At 52.2% G+C, this 18,638-nt stretch overlaps 1 protein-coding gene across 1 annotated transcript; it reads left to right on the top strand.

The window, feature by feature from the left end:
• The first annotated feature begins 4,331 nt into the window (after positions 1-4,331).
• On the top strand, positions 4,332-15,352 carry SMIM44 (small integral membrane protein 44). The gene is made up of 4 exons (XM_051796113.1): positions 4,332-4,638; positions 4,747-4,857; positions 5,054-5,799; positions 14,539-15,352. Exons 3-4 carry the CDS (start codon positions 5,322-5,324, stop codon positions 14,712-14,714), a joined length of 654 nt encoding a protein of 217 aa, XP_051652073.1. The 5' UTR covers positions 4,332-4,638; positions 4,747-4,857; positions 5,054-5,321; the 3' UTR covers positions 14,715-15,352.
• Positions 15,353-18,638: the final 3,286 nt, after the last annotated feature.

Here is an 18,638-nt window from a genome sequence, read left to right as displayed (position 1 = left end):
CAGATCCCTTTGAGAGGCTTTGGGAGGTGTTGGATGCACACAGCCTGGCTCACTTTCTCACTGGGTTTCAGGATAGTAAAGCTGTGATTAAAATAAGACATGTAAAAACAGTACTTTCCTACCTGTTGGGATGAAGCCTTCCTGTTCTGCTTTGCCCATATATGTCAGATTTAACCACAAATAAGCCCTACAAATGCTTTTTTTGCCAAAGCATTTTCTAGAGATGCAAACAAAACATGTAATTCACTCTTCCCACCTCAGCTCCACTGCAATTACTCCTGTTGCCCTGGATTTGTTTATTTGGGAAATGTTCCCCTTTCTTTCAGGAAGCAAGCTTTTCATGCTGGATAATTTTGTGCCTGCCTTCAGCCTCTAAAGTCCTTTGAACAAGCCAAGCTGTCCATGAGATGGTGCCACACGCAGAGTTAAAACCCCACTTTGCTTACCAGAGGCAGCAGATAGGGAACAGTCTTCCCAGGCACTGCACTTAATGTGACATATTTATTATGTCTATTATTATTATAATCTGGACTTCTTCAGCTTTGGGAGCATGAATAATACAGCATCCAAAAAAAAACACTTTTAAAAAGGTGTTTTTATATATAGATAGATAAAGATAGCTCACTCTGATTCATCTGCTAAAAATTGCTGCTGTTCCTTGTTTGTTTGTTTTGTTCAAGTAGAAATCGCTGGGCCAGAGGAATGCCAGGAATGGGAATATAGGATAAGCCTATATTTCACAACTTCTTGTCATGCAGGGAGGTTGCTGTCACAGCTTTGGTACAGGTATGGAATCTGCTTGGAAATGAAGTCGCTGTTGCAGGGTGTAGTGCAGAAGCTGAGCACAGCCAGGCAGGGAGGCAGGGAAGAGCATCTGGCCCACACAGGGATGAGTGAAGGTCAGCATGCCTCATCCGTGGGAAGGCTGCAGAAACTGGGACAGGAACTGTGCAGCCCCCATGAGCTCGCATCTGGATAGGAACGTGGATGTCACCCTGCATAGTTAAAATTTGCATGGTTTGAAGAAGTCCTGTGAAGACCGTTTTACCTTGTGCCATATGAGGGCGTAGATCTTTGTGCTTATTCTGCTGACGGTGTGTGGTGGTTTCTCTGGTGGGGGTCAGGGTTTGGTGTCGGCAGCCAGCACAGAAGACAGACACAAAAAAACACCTTAAGGCTGTAAAAATTACCCTTGGGCAAACAAATGTCTTGCTCAAAAGTGCAGATGGAGATATTGCTGCTGGAGCTGCACCTCCTGACGACATTTTCTGCCAGCTTCTGAATAGCTCTTGGCTGGGGTGAGACACAAAGCCTTCCTAAGCCACAGCCCACTGCACAGGGATAAACTCCTACGCTGGTCTCCACCCCTGCAGCTCTATTTGCACCTGACAGTTGTTGCCACATCCACAGCCTGTTGTCTCCATGTCCCTTATGTGCTGCCAAGGAGGACAAGCAGCCAGCAGTGGAGCTGGGAACCGAGTCAGATCTCCAGGCCTGGTGTAGCACCTGGGCTTCACCTCGTGTAGAGACCCTGGGATACGGTCCCAGACACAGACAGGAATCAAGACTGTCTGCTCTGGGCATTGCTAGCAACGTGTCAGGGCAGTTTTTCAGCTCTGCATGGACACCAGCATTATCAAAGACAAGTCCCAGTAGTCAGTTGGATCCTGCCTTGGTGGAAATAAAACACCAGTGCTTTGACTGTAGTTACATAGGGAATAAGCCATAAAATAAAAATACCAAGGAAATAGCTGAAACAAACCCTCGACATCCATCATGAGGGACAAGATCTTTCTTGACCCACTAAAAAATTATTTGTTCTTTTTCCCAGAGGCCAAACCACCGCTCTTCTTCATGAGATATGTGTTTCATTGGATATGTATGTATCCCTAAATTTAATTTGTCCAATTGCATTAGGACAAGCAGCTAATTCTAAAATTCATTTTGCTCCTATAATCAACCCCTCTGCCAAATGGCATTTGGGTGGAATTGTGGAGATTGTGATTTTTATTTAAAGTGATTTATTGAAATCATTAGCAATGTTCCCTAAGTGGAATCCATGGCAATCCTTTTAATCTTCCCCCCATCACAGTAAATGCAAACATTTTTTTTAATAACAGAGAGTTTGAAATATAAGGTTATTAAAATCCACACTTCTATATTTCTTTGTGCTCTCTCCCTCTGTAATGGGATGGGAACCATAATTGTGGAAATAAAGCCTCCCTTTCAGACCTGAGATGCAGAGAGTGTATAATGAACAGTTAAGCATCTATTTAGTCACTTTGAATTGATGAGGGTGTTAATGAAAATGAAAGGAGCCAACTTTCCTTCCGCTCCAGGGAAACACAAAAGGTGGAGGGGTATTTCTGTGGTATTGCCCTCAGCCCCTTTAATGAAGTCAGTGCCTGCAGCAGAACTCTGAGCTTCCCCAAGTGCTTTTCCAACCTTTTCCCAGAAGTGCTCAGTGGAGGTGTAGGAAACCAAGGGGATCTGCCCTGTGTCCCACTGGAGCGAGGTGTGGGCTGATGCCACCAGCTGTCCCCAGGCATGCAGACAGCTGCCACTTTTGCCCCCAGTTTCCCTGATTAATCTCCCCATGCACAAACAGCTTTACAAATCTTTTGCCCCAAATCACTCGGCTCCATCCCCTCCTGGGAATAAAAAGGCACAGCCTGGTGGGATCCTGCCTAGGATTGTCGCATCCCAGAGCCAGGCACAGGGATGGCTCAGCCTGGACCAGATTCTCTCCTCTTCCCTCTGGTTGATGCACTGGTGCCATGGCAACTGCTAACACCAAACAACCACTGTGAAATTACAGTTTCAGAGCAGCTTCGGTCCCCAAGGACCAGTGGGCATGTCCCAGGGGTTGTCCTCTCCTCCTGGGAACCCCAGCCAAAGGATGCACCTCTGGAGCAGGGCAAAGCCAGCCTGCACTGAGTTATCCCTGCACAGATCCCAGAACTCAGTTTGCATCGAAAAGTTTTTATAAAAAATAATCTTGCCATGTTTTCCCTCTTGGAAGGATAAAATCTGGTGAGAGGACTCAGAGTCTGAGAGAGGAGCCATTTGCCCTTAGCTCCTGACTCCTGCCCTGGCCCTCAAAACATCCCCATTGGCTTCATGGTCTGGAGGCAGAGGGGCCCCTTCAACCATGATAGTGGGGCAGGGGGGCATCAGGACATGTCCCATTGCAGGATATGTATCCATGCAGCTGTCCAGATGTCTTTCTGTAACCAGTCACAGCTCAGTTACTTGTGAGAAGAAATTTTAAGATGCTGTTAAATGTTCCTGGGAGCCAGAAGTCACTGTGACGTGGCCCACACACACTCCACGGAGAGCAGAGAAGCTTTTCCCTCCACATCTTCTTTGCTCCTGGGCTGTACAATCTGTCCATCACAAACCTAAGCCCTGGTGATTTTATCGTATGGGAGAGACGTTGCCATTTTATTCTATACTCTTCCAACCCCCAGGCAGCTGGCAGGATTGCTGCTGGCTGGTGACACACACAGACAGACACACTCGAAAAGTTAATCTTTTGCTATTATTTCTCAGAAGCTCCATTTGGCTGCATTCAGGCCTAATGTGGTGATCTCCTTGCCCTCATGACAGCTGTTTCTTACATGGGGAAGCAGCACCGAAAAAAAAAAAAAAGGCAGAAGTGAAAAATGGAGCTGTGATTTATTTTCACCTCTGAATATAGAAAGGCAATTTCCCCCTCTCTAAGATGTCCTCTTCCTCCTTTTAATTAAGTCCCAGTGCCTTCAAACCAAGCCAGAACCCCACTGAAATCCCATGCCAATGCAGATGAGGAGATGTGTTTGTAGGGAACATGAACCAGTTTAAGACCATTATCAAGGTGACCAAGGACGGGCTGGCTCTTACCAGTTGACACAGACAGCTAACCTGGGAGGGGAGAGGGTGAGGGAGCCCAGCGCCAAACCCTCCGGCCTTTCTGCAAACCAGGCATCCCTCTGATGCCAAAACTTTGCTGGGTGGAGGCTGCAGGAGGGGAAGCAGGGCTGCGGGGAGCACCACTCTTCTGGGATGCTGGCGGTGGGATTGATGATGTCCTCCCTCCTCCCGGCAGCGCCCGCGATTTGATTTCTCCCTGCCGGCGGCACAGCTCCCAGACAAAGGCTGTGCTCAGCGCGGGCGGGCTGCACCTGCGGGTACCCCCGCGCCCCCGCACGCAAGCTCCGGCTGCTCCCCGCCCTGCCCTCCACCTCTCCGAGAAGATTCAGCAGACGGATCAAAGCTCGTCTTTTTGCCATCGAAAGGATTAACTCCCCGGGGAGCAGCGGCGGAGGCTGAGCCTACGCTCCCGCCGCGCATCGCCTGCTGCACGGCGCACTTCGGAGTTGTGGAGCCAACCTCTCGACAGCTAATCCCCCTCCCTGCTGGAGCCGGGGCGGCTGGGGAGAGCGAGCCGGGCTGCAGGGCGAAGGGACAGGAGGGGAAGAGGACGGGGAGGAGTGTGCACTCACACACACACACACACACACGCAGGCGTGCCCGCACTCCCCGCAGACGGCGGGCAGCGGCACCGCATCGGGGGCTGTGTGCGGGGAGCTCCGAGCACTGAATAAAACAAGCTGGAGCATCAGGCGAGGGGATCTATTCGCTTGGAAAAGTCTTTAGGTAAATAAAACCCGAGAGCGGCAGCTTCTGGGCTGCCCTCCGCGGACCGTGTGCTGGGCTCATTGCTGGCGTGGCCGTGGTCTCTGATTATGGGTTTTGTTTTTAAAGGAATCGATCGGGAGATGCCGGCAAAAGAAGTTGGTGAAAGCCGGGCTGGAAGGGCCGGGAGCTGCGCGCCGCCGGCTCCATCACACGCCGGGAGCAGCTGAACTTTGTGGGGTTTGAATCTCTGCTTCTGTTCTGCGAACGCTTCGGGAGAGTCACAGCGCGGCATCGCACACCTTGCGCCTGACCGAGCCTGGGGAGCAGCAAAGGGGGGATTTCTGTCTCTCCAAGGACCATCGCCTGTAAAAAAAAAAAAAAAAAAAAAAACAAAAAAAAAGCTGGAGAAAGGCAATTTATCTTTCTTTTCCAGATGACTGAAAACACCCACAGGATCCTGTCTCTCCGGTTTTCATCAGTGAGTAGCATCAGGGAGAGACGGCTGAGGAACAAAAATGATATCAGTCAAAATCATTCCAACATCTACTTTTTCCTAAGGAACTTCATGCCCATAGGGGTTCTCTATGGGCATTTCCAGGAGTGAGACTGAGGTACCACAGATGCATCCCTACCGGATCATGTAAGAATTCTCAAATTAAAAACCTACCCCGTCAAGACCTTCTCTGCCCGGTTTGCAGTACATGGTTTGGTGTAAGTACAGCAATTCTCGCCTCTTTCTCTCCTTTTTAAGTCTCTTGAGCTTGGAGATCTCTTTCCTCGTTGCAATTATGATTATTTGCAACATCAGTGCCATCAAAGATTGGAGCACTTTCCTCTCCCAGATCCTCCCCAGTGTTAACAAGACTCTGAACTTGGTACAGCAAGTGGAAGCCACCACCAGCTCAGTGGTAAGTGTCCTCCAGGACCCTGAGCAGGACAACTACCTGTCCAATAGCCAGTCCATGAACTCCAGCAACTTCACAGCTGGCCTGGACCACTTGTTCCAGTACTCATACTCGGACAATGACCAGCTCTACAAGGAGTACAAACCCCCTCCTCGAGATGCCATTCCTCTGCCCAAGGCTGTCCTCTACCTTCTCATGGCAGCCCTGGTGGTGGTGGCAGTGGCGTACGCCATCGTCGGGCATCTCATCAAAGACCTCATTTACGACTTTGTAGGTGAGTGCAGGCTTCACAAGTTGTGTGCATGTGGCCAAAAAAAGCCTGGTGCAAAGCCTGGAAGTGCTGGCTCGCATCTCCACTTTGATTTGGATGGGGTTTAGACCAATCCTTGACCCTTTCACATTTGGAAGACAGTTGATTTAATGTTCTGAGTTCTCCAAATTGAGGTGTACGTTGACCACCTTCCTAGAGAAAATCCTTGGGTTTAGCCCCCTTCCTAAAGAAACAAAGCCTGTGCGTGCGTGCGTGTGTATAAATGTGTATGTGCGTGAGTCTGTGTTGCCAAATGACTGTAAAATCCTTTGGCCAGTTTCAACTAAGCTTGGATTAGAGGTCTCCAACATGAAAAGTTTCATGGCAACAAATAGCTGAACACAGGATAACAACCCACTAGTGCATTATGAAAGAAAAGCTGCCATATGAGCTTAACCCCTTATTAGACACCAGTGAATCCACAAACTCCTAGGAAACACAGCTCAGCAGTCTGGCTCCCTTGTACAGCCCCTAGCATAGCCATCACAGCCTCTGCAACAAATCTATGAAAAGATAGCTCGAAGAGTGTGCGTTTTTGTGAGGTTTGGCTTCCTGGCTCTTTGGTTTCATCCTGTTGCTGATGAACACGGTCCCTCACTGTCGGGGACAGGAGTGCAAACACTCTGCTGGCTGCTGTGGTCAGGCTGTGGTGTAGGCAGAGGTACAGACAGAGGTGCTTCGCTGCTTATGGCAAGCCCTCAGTGATTTTGCCCTGTAATTTGTAAGGCTGGTCATGCTGGGGAGTGCAAATGTGCCTGATTCCCTTCTTAATCTTCAGTACTTTTGGCCCCAACAGCCAGCTCACCATGTCCTTTTGGGGGTCAGGGCCTTGCTGCAGGGTGCTGGTGACAGCTTTCCAGCTTGTATGGGGGGCCAGGAGGGATACCGAGAGGGGTTTAAGCTCCTGGCTCTCAGATGTGCATACCCTGCAAAAGCTGTGGGGAGCAATGTCCTCCTCAGGGGAGCAGAGCTGAAATCCCTTTGCACACCCTTGCTCTGAGCCATGGACGAAGCCCTGCAGGCTCCATCTCTGCAGTGGGAGTTCACGCTCATCTGGAACAAAATCCACATGTTCATCCTCGAATCCCTTTATTTCCCTGCTCCTGGGACGTGGGAGACACACACCAGCCAAAACTCCATCGGTGCCTGTGGGGCGTGCGGCACCCACGGCTTGCTGATGGGAGGGCAAGCCAAGTCCCTTGGGGAGAGGGTAATGACCAGGCAGGGGCTGGCAGATCCAGGACACAGGGATTTAGGGAGGGGGTATTTGGGACAAGAAAGGTCAAACCTCCTGGCAGGGTACAGTACTTGGGATCTCACATGAAGCTCAGACAGGAAAACGGCAGGGAGCAGCTGCTGAGGAGTCTTTCTTCGCCCCAGATGGAAGGGAATGGATAAATTGTCTTAAGTGTTAAATTTAACACTTAATCAGCAGCTTTCTGGGGCTGTAACATCACCCAGCTCTGCCACTCATCTGATTTAGAGTTGCCTTCCCAACAAAGATAGGCAGTGGGGACAGCACCTAAAAATACACATGCTGCTGCCCCAAGGTGCTCAAAGGACCAGGTCAGGCCAGGTCAGAAACTGCCCCGAAGTGGGGGCTGGTCCAGCCGCAGTGCCCCCGCAGGGCAGGCACCCCTGCCCCAACTGCTGGGGTCCTTGACACAGGAGAGCACAGATGTGAGTGCTCAAACCCGCCCCTTGGTTGGGTACTGCAAAGTAGGGCCAAAATTGGTACAAATGCCATGCCCCTATGGGCAGTGAGGGAGGCTGCAGCCACGGTCCGGGGCACCGGTGCCCCTGGCTGTGCTATTTCCAACTCAGCAGCAATGCTCCCTGGTGACCTTTAGCTTCAGCCTCTGCGTGGGACGAGGTCAGCAGGGTGCCCCTTCCTCGCAAAGCCTTTTGCAAAGGGACTTCCACAGCCTTTCACAGCACCACGGCCATCGCAGGGCTGGGCAGGCACAGGGACAGCCCCGGGGTCTGCCCGCTCCCCGCCACTTCAGAAGAAGCCCTTTCCCAGTTCAGCGCCCTCGCTGAGGGCAGAGCATTCTCTCCCTGCCCAGGGTGGAGGTAACACCTCTCCAAGTTAGGGTCAGAAATCCAGAGGTGAGCTTCTTCCCCATCCAGGCAGAGAGGAAAAGGCATTTCCAGAACTCCAGCAGCACCCCTCAGTGCCGAAGGCTGCCTCCAGCTCATCCTAGTTAGCACTCCGGGCCTGTCTTCCCACAGCTGATACGCTTAAAATGAGCCAGTCCTCGGAGGAGAGCGGACGAGCCTGTGTTTGTTAACACTGCCAAGGAACAGCCTTTAAAGAGAAGGTTTCATTTGAATGAGTTTGCATAAAATTACTTTAGGGACAGGACAGAGGGACCAAGGGATAGTAAATAAGAAGCTGGCCTATTAGCTGCCTTTAACACAATGCCTGGATTTATATACTCGGCAGCAGCTCCAACCTCTGCTATCAGTGTTTCTGCACTAACCATATTTAGAAGGATACAGAGAGAGATGGAAATAAGATGCCAAAGGGCTGGAGCCTGTTTCAGGGAGATTAAAGTGTGAATAGTTAATCGCTACTTTAAAGAGTCACTTGGAAGCATCAAGGATGATTTTGACTCCTCAATAACAGCTTGTCAGACATGGCTTGGGAAGTCAAAGCATCACCCAGCCCAGTGCACTCACAGGGACTGTGAGAAGCAGGCACTGGGCCTGGTTTGGGATGGCAAAGGGGTTCTCGGGATGCTGCCAAGCTCTTCCCCTGTGAAATCCGAACAAGTATTAGAGACACTGACACATCTCTTGCAGATGCTTCTTAAAAAATCAATTAGAGCTTGCCCAGGCATCCCCAGGGGGAGATGAACAGTGCTGCGATGTCCAGGAGGGTGGGGAGGAGTGGAAAATGGGAGACTGCATCGGAGGAGGGGGAAAGATGCATTGTCAGAGAGGAGGAAGGCAGAGCACCTGGATATGGATAAGAGGGCTCTGAAAGAGACCCTCTTCAGCTCTTCCTGGAGAGACCTGACCAAGGATAGCCCAAAATACTTTAATTTCTCTCTGATCCCTCTCCACCTCCTCTGAGCTGACGAAGTCTCATGTTTGACACTCTCCCAAAACTCATCAGATGTCTCTGCCTGGGGATGGATGCGAGCCCTATGATGAGGTAGAAGGGCTCCTGCGTGAGTGCAGCTCAGACCCAACCACCAGTTAAGGCAAATTGGGTCGAAGCATTTGGAAAGCTGCTTAACTCAGAAGCGCTGGAGAGCTGCCAGAGCCGGCGCTGCGGCGAAGAGCCGGCTTGGCAAATGACAAGCCTGTCACCAACGTACGAAGCGCCTAATTACTGCAATCCTTGGGAATCAGCCCGCCCTCCCTCCTCCGTCCCCAGCAGTTCACTGAATAGCACCCTTATTTAAACATAAAATAGGAGGAAAAAGGGGTAAAAAATAAAAAGTTTGACTGGAAACAAAGCTGTTGCTATGGAGACTGCACGCTTGTGGTCCCCAGGAAAGGGGAAAGCATCTCGCTCCTGCGCGGGAACCACACGGGAAGGGTCTGATGGTCTGCGTGGGAGCGATGCTTCACAGGGAGACCTTCGCTGGTGTCACCCGAGGCGACGGCCGAGGTCTCCTCTGAGTTGCTGATCTCCAGAGGAGACCTTGGAGGAAACTTTTCCTTTGGGAATGGGCCCAAGGCAGATGTCCAGCTGGGGCAAAGCAGGGCGGGTTCACCGACACCAGTGGGACTGTGCTGGTCAATGCTGTGAGACTGCTCAAAACCCTGCGCCATTCTCGGAGCGGGGTCTTTCTTTTCTTTGCCCTTTTGACCCACCGGCTGTATTTTTATTTTTCATCCTTATCTCTAACTGCCACATTTCAGGCTTCTTTAGGAAACGGTCTCCTTGAACAAAGAAACCGTGCATGAATGTAACATTGCTGAAAATAGCTGCTGGGTGATCCTGCAGGGACTTGGGAACCACTTTTAATTGCTCCACACAGAACTGCAGGGCTCTTAGGATAATTCAGCCTACGGCAGGGATTGCAGACAGCATCTTAGACCCATCAGAGAGGACTTACATGTCTTCTTTTCAGGCTCTATTTTGAGGATGATTCCTTTGCTTCCCAAAGTTGTGGGAAAAGAAGATACCACATCATATTCCCCTCTGTTTCTCCATCTCAGTGCTAACCCACCTCTGACACTAACACCCCACCTCAGTTTCCCTTCTGGTGCATGAGGGTATATCAGGGGTTCCTGAGCTGCTGTTTATGGGTACGATGTCCAGCTGTGAATGCTGCATCCTGTCAAACTCATGAGGGATACCCTTGAACTCCTGTCCGTTGGGAACACTTTGGCCAGAGCTGGTCCAGCCTTACTGCAGAGCACAGTGTGATTGCTGGGTCAGGACTTGTGTCAAACAAAAAGGAGCTTCTGCTCCTGCTGCTGGGAAAAGGGCTTTTTTAGCAGCTGCTTTCACACCCAGCTCCATTTAAAGCAAAATTAGAGCACGAATTTGATTGTTCATTGAACATGCTACCCCTTCCTTTCCTTGTTTCCATCTCTGCAGGGACAGTGAATGTCTCACTCACCATTTAAATTTTAGCCCTTTCTCCCACCTGCCTCTGCTCTTCTGCTGGGGATGTCTCTTTTTCAGTGGCTGAAGTGCCTCGTGGACATCCCACCCTGTCACCAATGAAAGCAGGGGACCTGGACACCCCTACTGGGATGAGACTGGGGGTAGAGCATCCCTGTGCTCCTCTGCACACAAACAGCAGGAAGCTGCTCCCTGCTGCCTGCATTGTAAGGGTTTTCCAAGTGAGGACCATCCTTCATGGTGCTGGTACAAGGAGGGCACACTGTGACATCTGGGCAACCCCAGTGTTCTTCTACCCCCAAAAATACGGCACATCTCAAGGGACTGCTTCCAGGGGTGCTGTCAAAGGCTCTGACAGAGCCAGGGAAGTGTAGGGGAGCTTTGTTCCACATTACTCTGCTACTTAGGGATAATAATAATAGAGTTGCTATACCACAACTCCTGATTTGCCCAATCTGCTCTATCTTGTCTCTCCAGCTGCTTTGGATCAATCACTCCGTATCGATCTCACCCCACCTCAGCACTTCCCACCTCTCCATTCGCCCTGCAGACCTCAGCAGGCACACTGAGCCTTGGCAGCTACTGAGGAGCAAGGAGAGGCATCTCTCAGTCAGATGCTGCTCCCCCAGCCTGGCTGAGAAAGTCACTTTGTCCCTTTCTTTTATCCAAGACATTCACAGACATGCCCACATGCACGCCCTGGATTTTGCAGCACGTATTATGAGCTCCTTCCAGTGGCTGGGTAGGGGCAGGAAATGCTTAAATGCTTTTTCGTATCTCCAGAGTGCAACTGTCCTGGGTCCAGAGGTGCCTCTGCCCCAGGAGTGGGCACTGTGTGGTCCCCGCTCACTCCAGCTCTGCCCTTGGGTGTCCCAGAACCATTGGGTGTCCTGGCTTAGCCTGATTTTGCTTGCCTTCTTGCTGGAGATTGCGTGAACACATATGTGGACTTTGATCCAAAAGAGGATTTTGTTTTCCTCTCAGTGGCAATTGTGTCTATTTTTTGTTGCTTATTCAGCCCCCCCGCCACATGCAAGAGATAGAGAGAGAAATACCTGACATGATGCTAAGGGCTACAGCTACCTTCAGCTGTCACCACCATGCCTTGGCTCCCAGCCCTTCACCACCCTCCATTACCCCATTACATCTCCCCTCAGGTTCATTATCTGAGGTTTACATCATGTGCTTGTGCATGACGTGAGGTTGTGCATCCCATCCCCTGCAAAGGCTCTTCTGCATCAGAGCAAGGTTTAATCCCATTGATGCCAGAGATGTGCAGGTCTCCTCTCTCTTCTCCGTCACTCCTCCCCAGACATCCCACAGGGGAACCTGTGAGACCTTGGTTTCTCACCCACAAACTGAGAGGAGCCACAGGGTGAAACTGGGGAGGAGCGTGCATGGCTGGGACAAATCCAGCAGTGGCTGGCAGGGGAGATGAGGGTGCTGACATTTTTATGGTTGTTTGTCCAGGGTCCTGCTGGCAGGAGATTCTCTGCCAGCTCCACGGGGCCTCGCTCCCCTCTTCCACACATGGCAACACGCTGAAGTTACAGGCCATAAATGGCCACAAATAACGTGTAATTGTGTAATTACTTCACTCCTTACTTACACAGTCAAATCATAAAGGCATCGCAGTAAATACCCTCTAATGACAGCCTAATTACATCTTCCTGCAGATTACTGGGTAATTAGATCCAGCAGGCTCCAGAAATAATTCCCAGGGAAGCAGTGGTTCGGATTAGCGCGTACAATCCAGCCTGCTCTTACCCAGGAATTAGACTGTGGCAGCCTCACACAAGCCACCTTCCCCAGGCACCCTGGTCAGCCACATTCCCTTTGGTGACGGTACATTGTGACCCTTTTCCCATAGAAATGGCTTTTGCTGGTCCCCTTGGTGCTCTTCCAAAACACCCATCCCCTGCATTTCTGCCTTTATCACAGTGCTGCATCGAGCTCCAGCTTCTTCTGCTGCCTGCAAATGTCCCCAAGGTTTCGTCATTTGGCCACCAAGTGCCACTCCCCCTCACTCACAGGCATCCAATGCTGAGCTCTTTGCTTCCTATTGCTCACAGCAATCCTCATCCAGTGGCTCCCAGGATATTTGGGGACCCATAGCCCCTTTTCCTACAGGTTATTCCCCTTCTTCCTTGCTGGACCAGCCCCTTCTCCCACTGGAGTTTTACAGTTTTACATCAAGGAAAGCAAGCCGAGACCTTTAATAGTATCTGTAGGAGGCAATCTTGTTACTGCCTTTGGATTCTCCTCACAGCAAGCGTCTGTGCAGGGGCTGGAGGAGCCTGGAAGGTCTTGGGGGCAAGAGGCTGGGGCTCTGTCTGGTCTGAACCCAGCCCAGGCTGCAGGGCCAGACCAGGAAGAAGATGGTGGAGTGTTTGGCTTTAGTCTAAATCCAGTAAAGCCAAGCAAAATCAAAGCTACAAAGGAAAAAATACCTAAATGAGCCTTTTGGGCTTGGGTGATTTCCTTGGGGAAGTGTTGTAACGGGGAGCCCAGGCTCTGGCTGGGGCTGTGGATCATGCAAGTGAAAGCTAAATGCCCTGGCTGGGACTTGGGGCAGACCCAGGACTCCCCAGAAACCTTTGGACCACATCTTTGCTGAGATTCCCAATTACTCTTGCCAGCACTGTGGTAGCTGAGGGAACCGTGGTGGTTCTTCTCCTGTCATTCCTGTCACACAACCAGCAGACCCTGCTAGCGCACTTATGGAAGTAAAGAAAAAAGGAAAATCAAGAAAAAATAGTCACTCTCTGGACATGTTGCATGTGCCCAGTGTGGTGGGAGTATTATCCTCCTTGGAGCCAGCAAATTTGACCTACAGTGCACACACCAAGTGCAGAAAGAACCACAGGTCATTCTCATCTCTCTTCTCACACCTGCAGAAATGTCTGGACACCACTGGCGAGCTGAGAAATTAGATCTTTCATTCCCTTCACACTTGATGGCATTTGCCATCATTCAGCCTCAATTTTGCTGCAAAACTTTTTTCTGCAGCCCATGAGAAAGGCAATGTCTCACTGGGAGTGCATTTCTCTGTCCCTGCTCCACCAGGCAGCCCACATCCTCCACCAAAGAGCTGCAGTTGAAATGCCATGTGGGGACAGAAAATACCCCATGCCACAAAGGAGAGAAATGCTATTTCTTGAGAGCAATCCATTGGCAAATAAGTGGAGTCCCTCAGAAAAAGCTAAACCAGGCTGGCCCTTTTGACTGCCTCCTGGCAGCTATCTCTGCTTTATTTTGGGAGCAGGACTAAACCAGGGGGATGTTGATGCTCCACTGCCCACCACCACCAGGTTCTAGGGTTCTTCTCTCCTCACCTGGATTTCCCCAGCTTTGGTTTCCTCGTTGTTGCTGCCTTCCCATCGTGGCTGGGCATGGCCTTTCACTGCCCAAACAGCCAAGTTTTTTAAAAAATAGCTGTTTGGGAAGGAGCACCACCTGCCTCCACTGAGCTGCAGCCCCTTGTGCTGCAGGAGGTGTCTTGGTTATGCCACCATCCAGCAGTGACACTGTGTTTTGGACAGTCACCCTCAGGGTTGTGAGAGTGGCTGGATCAGCTCAGAGCCACGCCCTGGTGCTCTGGTGACCAGCAAGAAGCACAGCCCCAAAGCTGCCATGGAGGGTTTGAAGCCCTGGTGTGGCTGTGATACACTCTCAAGGCAGAAAAGCCATGTCCCTAGCCATGCCTCCGGCCCAATTTGGATGTCACATAGTTATTTAATTGTCCCCTCTGTTTCTGATAGCAAAAACGCACTGTAGGAAATACATTGCTGGAGAGCCCAGATGCACACTTCACTTCACAGGCATGTCATTCCCATTTTTGGGATTAGCAGAGTGATTTCATTTGCCTAAGCCGGGAGGGTTTCCAGAAACCAGCAGCCTGAAAACCTGCCCAGAGCTTGGAAGAGCAGAGACTGCAACTCCACAGGAGCAGAAGGGGCTGAAAGGGCCATGGTGGGCAAGGGACCCTCCTGGGAGGGCGAGAACCCAGGGTGAGAGGTAGGATGTAGCAGGAGGCAGCAATTTTCCAGCCAGCTTGGGATGTGGGAACAGCCAGAGGTAATCAGGGGCTTGTTTTGTGCTTTTCCCTCCTCCAGACTGGATCTTTGGCCCCAACCCGGACGACAACAGCAACAAGAGCGACATCAACTGCATCAGCAACAGCGTCAACGAGATGAGCGAGATGCCCGAGGCGCCGCGGCACCGGGACCGGCAGCCCCAGGACGTGGTCATTGCCATCGGCGAGACTTGCCACCTGCCACAGCAGACGTGACCGGCACGACGTCCGGGCCAGGCGGGATGGAGCAGCGGGATGGAGCAGCAGGATGGAGAGCAGGAATGGAGCAGAGGGATGGAGCGGAGGGATGGAGCAGTGGAACACTGCAGCAGCCACCTTGCAGGACCGGGCACTGAGAGGAAGGGATGAGCAGAGCCGGCACTGCGGAGCAAAGCCCTTCTCCCGCTGGCTTTGCCTCTAAGGACCTTGCTGGGGTGGGTGGCATTGCCCCTTCTCCCAGGCTTGTCAGCCCTGTCCTGACATCTGCCCGTGGGTTTGTGAGCCCTTCTTTGTTCCCTGTGAATAGCAAAAAAGAAAAAGCAAATGCAAAATACACCCACCAAGCAAAGCTTGCAAGAGAAATGAGCTGGAGAGAAGCCGGGCGGTCCTTTGGCATGTGGCTGTCCAGCGGCATGGGAATGGGGTGGTGAAAAGGGCAAAGGAGACAAGGAGGTGACAGAGAAATGGGGGTATCTGTGTTTCTGGGGACAGGTCCAGGACACAGCAGGGAGCTGGGGACGGCAGAAAGACACAGAAAGGTCAGTAGGGGCCAAATCCAGACCTGTAGTTTGGTGACCTGCCTGGGTCATCACTCCTCTCCTTAGTTTTGCAGCTCCAGTTCACAGCCTATTTGCACAGCAGGTGCATCATTCCTTGGTCCCAGTGCCTCTTCCTGATGAAGATCCCTTTGCTCTCCACATCTTTCCTGAACTTAAAAAAAAGGTTATACTGATGGCCCGCAGACCTGACCCTGAGAAAAAGCAATAGTCCAGACTTCTGCCTCTGTACTCGGGGAGGCAAGCCCTGCCTTTCCAGGCACACCATGAATAGCAGGGGCTAGAACAGCTATTTTCCCCTTCTGAAAGTGGTTGAGGAAAATGGATGCGGTTTCAACCTCCTGCTCCAATGGCTTTAATGAGAGCCATTACCAGCAGTCCCACGCTGGGGCTTTGTTGGCTTTGCAGGATATTACCACAAACCTCCCCCCAGTAATTAACCATTTCCAATCAGACACAGTGTTGCTGCCACCACCATTTTCCTCCCTGGGTTTGTAGTGTGGCTGCTCTGGCACCTGCCAGCCATCTCCTATGGGGCTGTGAAGGGGAGCCAGGCAGAGATGCCCCGGCAGCACGTGAGGATGCTGGCGGGGTGATCCCATAACTGTCGGCCCTTGGGAGTGGAGCTTCAGCACCAGAGCTGGCTGTGGGCTGGGGAAACTGGGAAGGTCCAGATTTCTGGGGGACAGGAGGTTGTATGGGGAGGGGCTGGTTTTCTTGTTCCCCTGCCCTTTCAGCATCTGGGGGCTGGAGATCAGGGTTATCCGGGTGCCTCTGGCACTGCTCGGGAGGGACAGCGAGACCATGTGTCTCACACTAGCACTGCTCACAGAGGCACTGGTCCCTGCCAAGGGGACATGCCACTCACCGGGCACAACAGGTCCCCCCTCCTGGCTGCAGGAAACAGCCCCAGTGACTTATCTGCACTGTGGACACATCAGCTGCTGGAAATAAGGTGGAGGCTTCCCTGAGGATGGAGGCAGCCACCTTCACTCCAGCCAGGCTCTTGCTCCCTTCCTGTGACACCTCGGGTCCCATGTGACACGGTTTGACCCAGAGGAGATGCTCCTGCACCAACCAGCAACCCGCACCCAGGGCCAGCCTGGCTGACACCCACACCCAAAGCCACCGTCCTCCGAGCAGGAGCAGAAGGAAGGAGCCAAGCTCCCTCCTGTGGCCACCTGCACCGGGGTCCACCAGACTGCTCAATTCTGGGAAGGGGCTGGTGAGGAAGTACCCTCATCCCACTCCCCTCAGCCTCTTGGAGCCAGCACCTGTCTTTTGAAGCCCCTCTTTTGCAGGGATGCGAGGAGGGATCCTGATATTGTGTCCATTTCCCAGACCAACCGAGCCCTGGGTAATGTTACAGCAGCATGCATGGCAAGGGGAACCACCAACCATCTCCCTGAGCCAAGGGGTCACACCTGGTCAATGCCAGGAACCAGGCTGGCACCAGAGCTCCACATGATCCCATGGCTGTAGCTGCTTTTGTAACTGACCCCACTGGAACCTGCCACATGCCAGGGGAAAACTGACAGCAGTTTCCACACCACCTTCCTTCACATCCCCCCTCCCTGCATCTTTGCCATCATCACGATCATCTGGCACCTGCCTTCCCCCTGCCTGGTCCCCAAACATGTCACCAGACCCAGCACTAGTGCTGAGCTCTGAGGATGACTGTGAGCCTGTCAGAGAGTCCCAGCGCTGTGGAGCCATTTCGCCTCTGGACACTGGAGGCAGAGTGTGGCTTTTGGCTGAAAGCAACCCCTGTCCCTCCAAGAATTCAGTGTTTTTCTCTCCAGCCATCCACCCATGCAGCTGGCTGCGTTTTGGAGGGCATCTCCAGTACCCTCAGAGGACCTCTGAAGCAGGACAGGACCAGGCAGATGAGTGAAGCTGTGAGGACGGGGAAAGGAGAGCTCCACGTTTTTCACTGGGGGCCAGTGCAAATGGTACAGCACCCTGATCTGCTCTTCTTGCCCAGCAGGACCCCCTCTCCAGGCTGGGCTGTCCCCCTCAGCCCTCTTCTTGTCCCCCACAGTCTCCAAGAGGGTATGAAAGTCTGGTCATCCAACAGCAAGGGCCCAGGGAGAAGGTCCATGGGAAAACGTGCTGGGGGCTGCTTTGTCCAGGGGAGGTTTTGGGGGATGCTGAGGGAGGAGGGGGTCTGATGAATGTGCCAGGCTGTCCGTCTGCTCCAGTCCCTGCACCTCCTCAGTGCAGGAGGTTGCTCTTTAATTCCCTCTTTCCTCCCCTAAGCGCCTTAGGGAGCAGGGGCGAGAGATGCTGGTGCTTTTTATAGCAGCCATAATCCTCGCTGCTCACGCCGCCTGCACCCTCCTGCCCCGAGACCCAGGGCTGAGCCTCCAAAACGGGGGCTGCTGCCCAAAAAATGCCTTGAACCCCTTCAGTTCCCAGCATCACCTCTCTCACAGCTCAGAGATTCCAGCTGGGGCTGGCCCTGGATCAAGACCCCTTTGCAGAAGGCATTGGATGGCCACAAGTGCTGCAATCCCCTCCCAGTCTAAGCACTCTGATGAGGAGGGAGACAGACGTACAGAGACACATGCATGAGCACCAGAGCAACTGCTTGGCCTCCCTTCTCTCCTCCAAAACTTGTGGAGCTGGAACCAACTCCATGGCACAGACACAAGAAAGTCCTCAAGAGCAAGAGGAGCTGGGAGGGCTGGGGGTTTCTTTCCTTTCTAATGCCCCCCGTCTTTACATATGGGAAACTGAGGCAGGGAGGGAGCAAGGAAGGGGCTTCTGGCCCTTCAGCTCAGGAGAAGAGCCCTTTGCAAGGCAGCTGATGAGCTTTAAAGGCTGATGAAGCTCCACACTTGTATGTAACCCCAAAGACATGAGCTTCAGCATTTAATCGGGGTCATTTTGGTGCTGAGGTGGCTGGTTTCCCTTACTCAGCCTGTGCCCACAAAGCCAAGGGTGGCATTTGGGCCATCCAGGCTTCATCCCTGGGGAAGAAGGGGACAGAGGAAAGGGATGTGAAATGGGGCAGCAGAAGGTTTAGTGGGGCAGGAGCAAGTCTTGAGAGAGGCATATTTCACTTCCTGTCCCTGTCCTGGCAGTCAGTGCTGTCCCTCCACCCAGCCCCAGCCCCTGTCACCACCCCAGGACCACAGCCATCAAGGGGGGACAGTGAGTGCTGCAGCTGCTCTGTTTCCATTGCCTTTTCTCTCTCCAGCAGCCGAGCTGTTTTCTCTCTAGCCAGAAGTCCCCCCAACTCTGCACGATGCCAGGAGGAACCCAACACATCTCTTAACATTTTACTGTTTCTCTTTTACTGCCTAGTGTTGGGTAGATTAAATTTTGTCTGGCCACCCACCCCAGACCAGAGGGTCTTGCA

The sequence above is a fragment of the Manacus candei genome, unplaced genomic scaffold (genome assembly GCF_025592945.1).
Source record: "Manacus candei isolate 608988 ecotype Guabito, Panama unplaced genomic scaffold, ASM2559294v1 h1tg000005l, whole genome shotgun sequence".
Taxonomy (NCBI): Eukaryota; Metazoa; Chordata; class Aves; order Passeriformes; family Pipridae; genus Manacus; species Manacus candei.
Note: the sequence above shows the minus strand (reverse complement) of the source record. Positions and strands in the feature narration are given on the sequence as shown.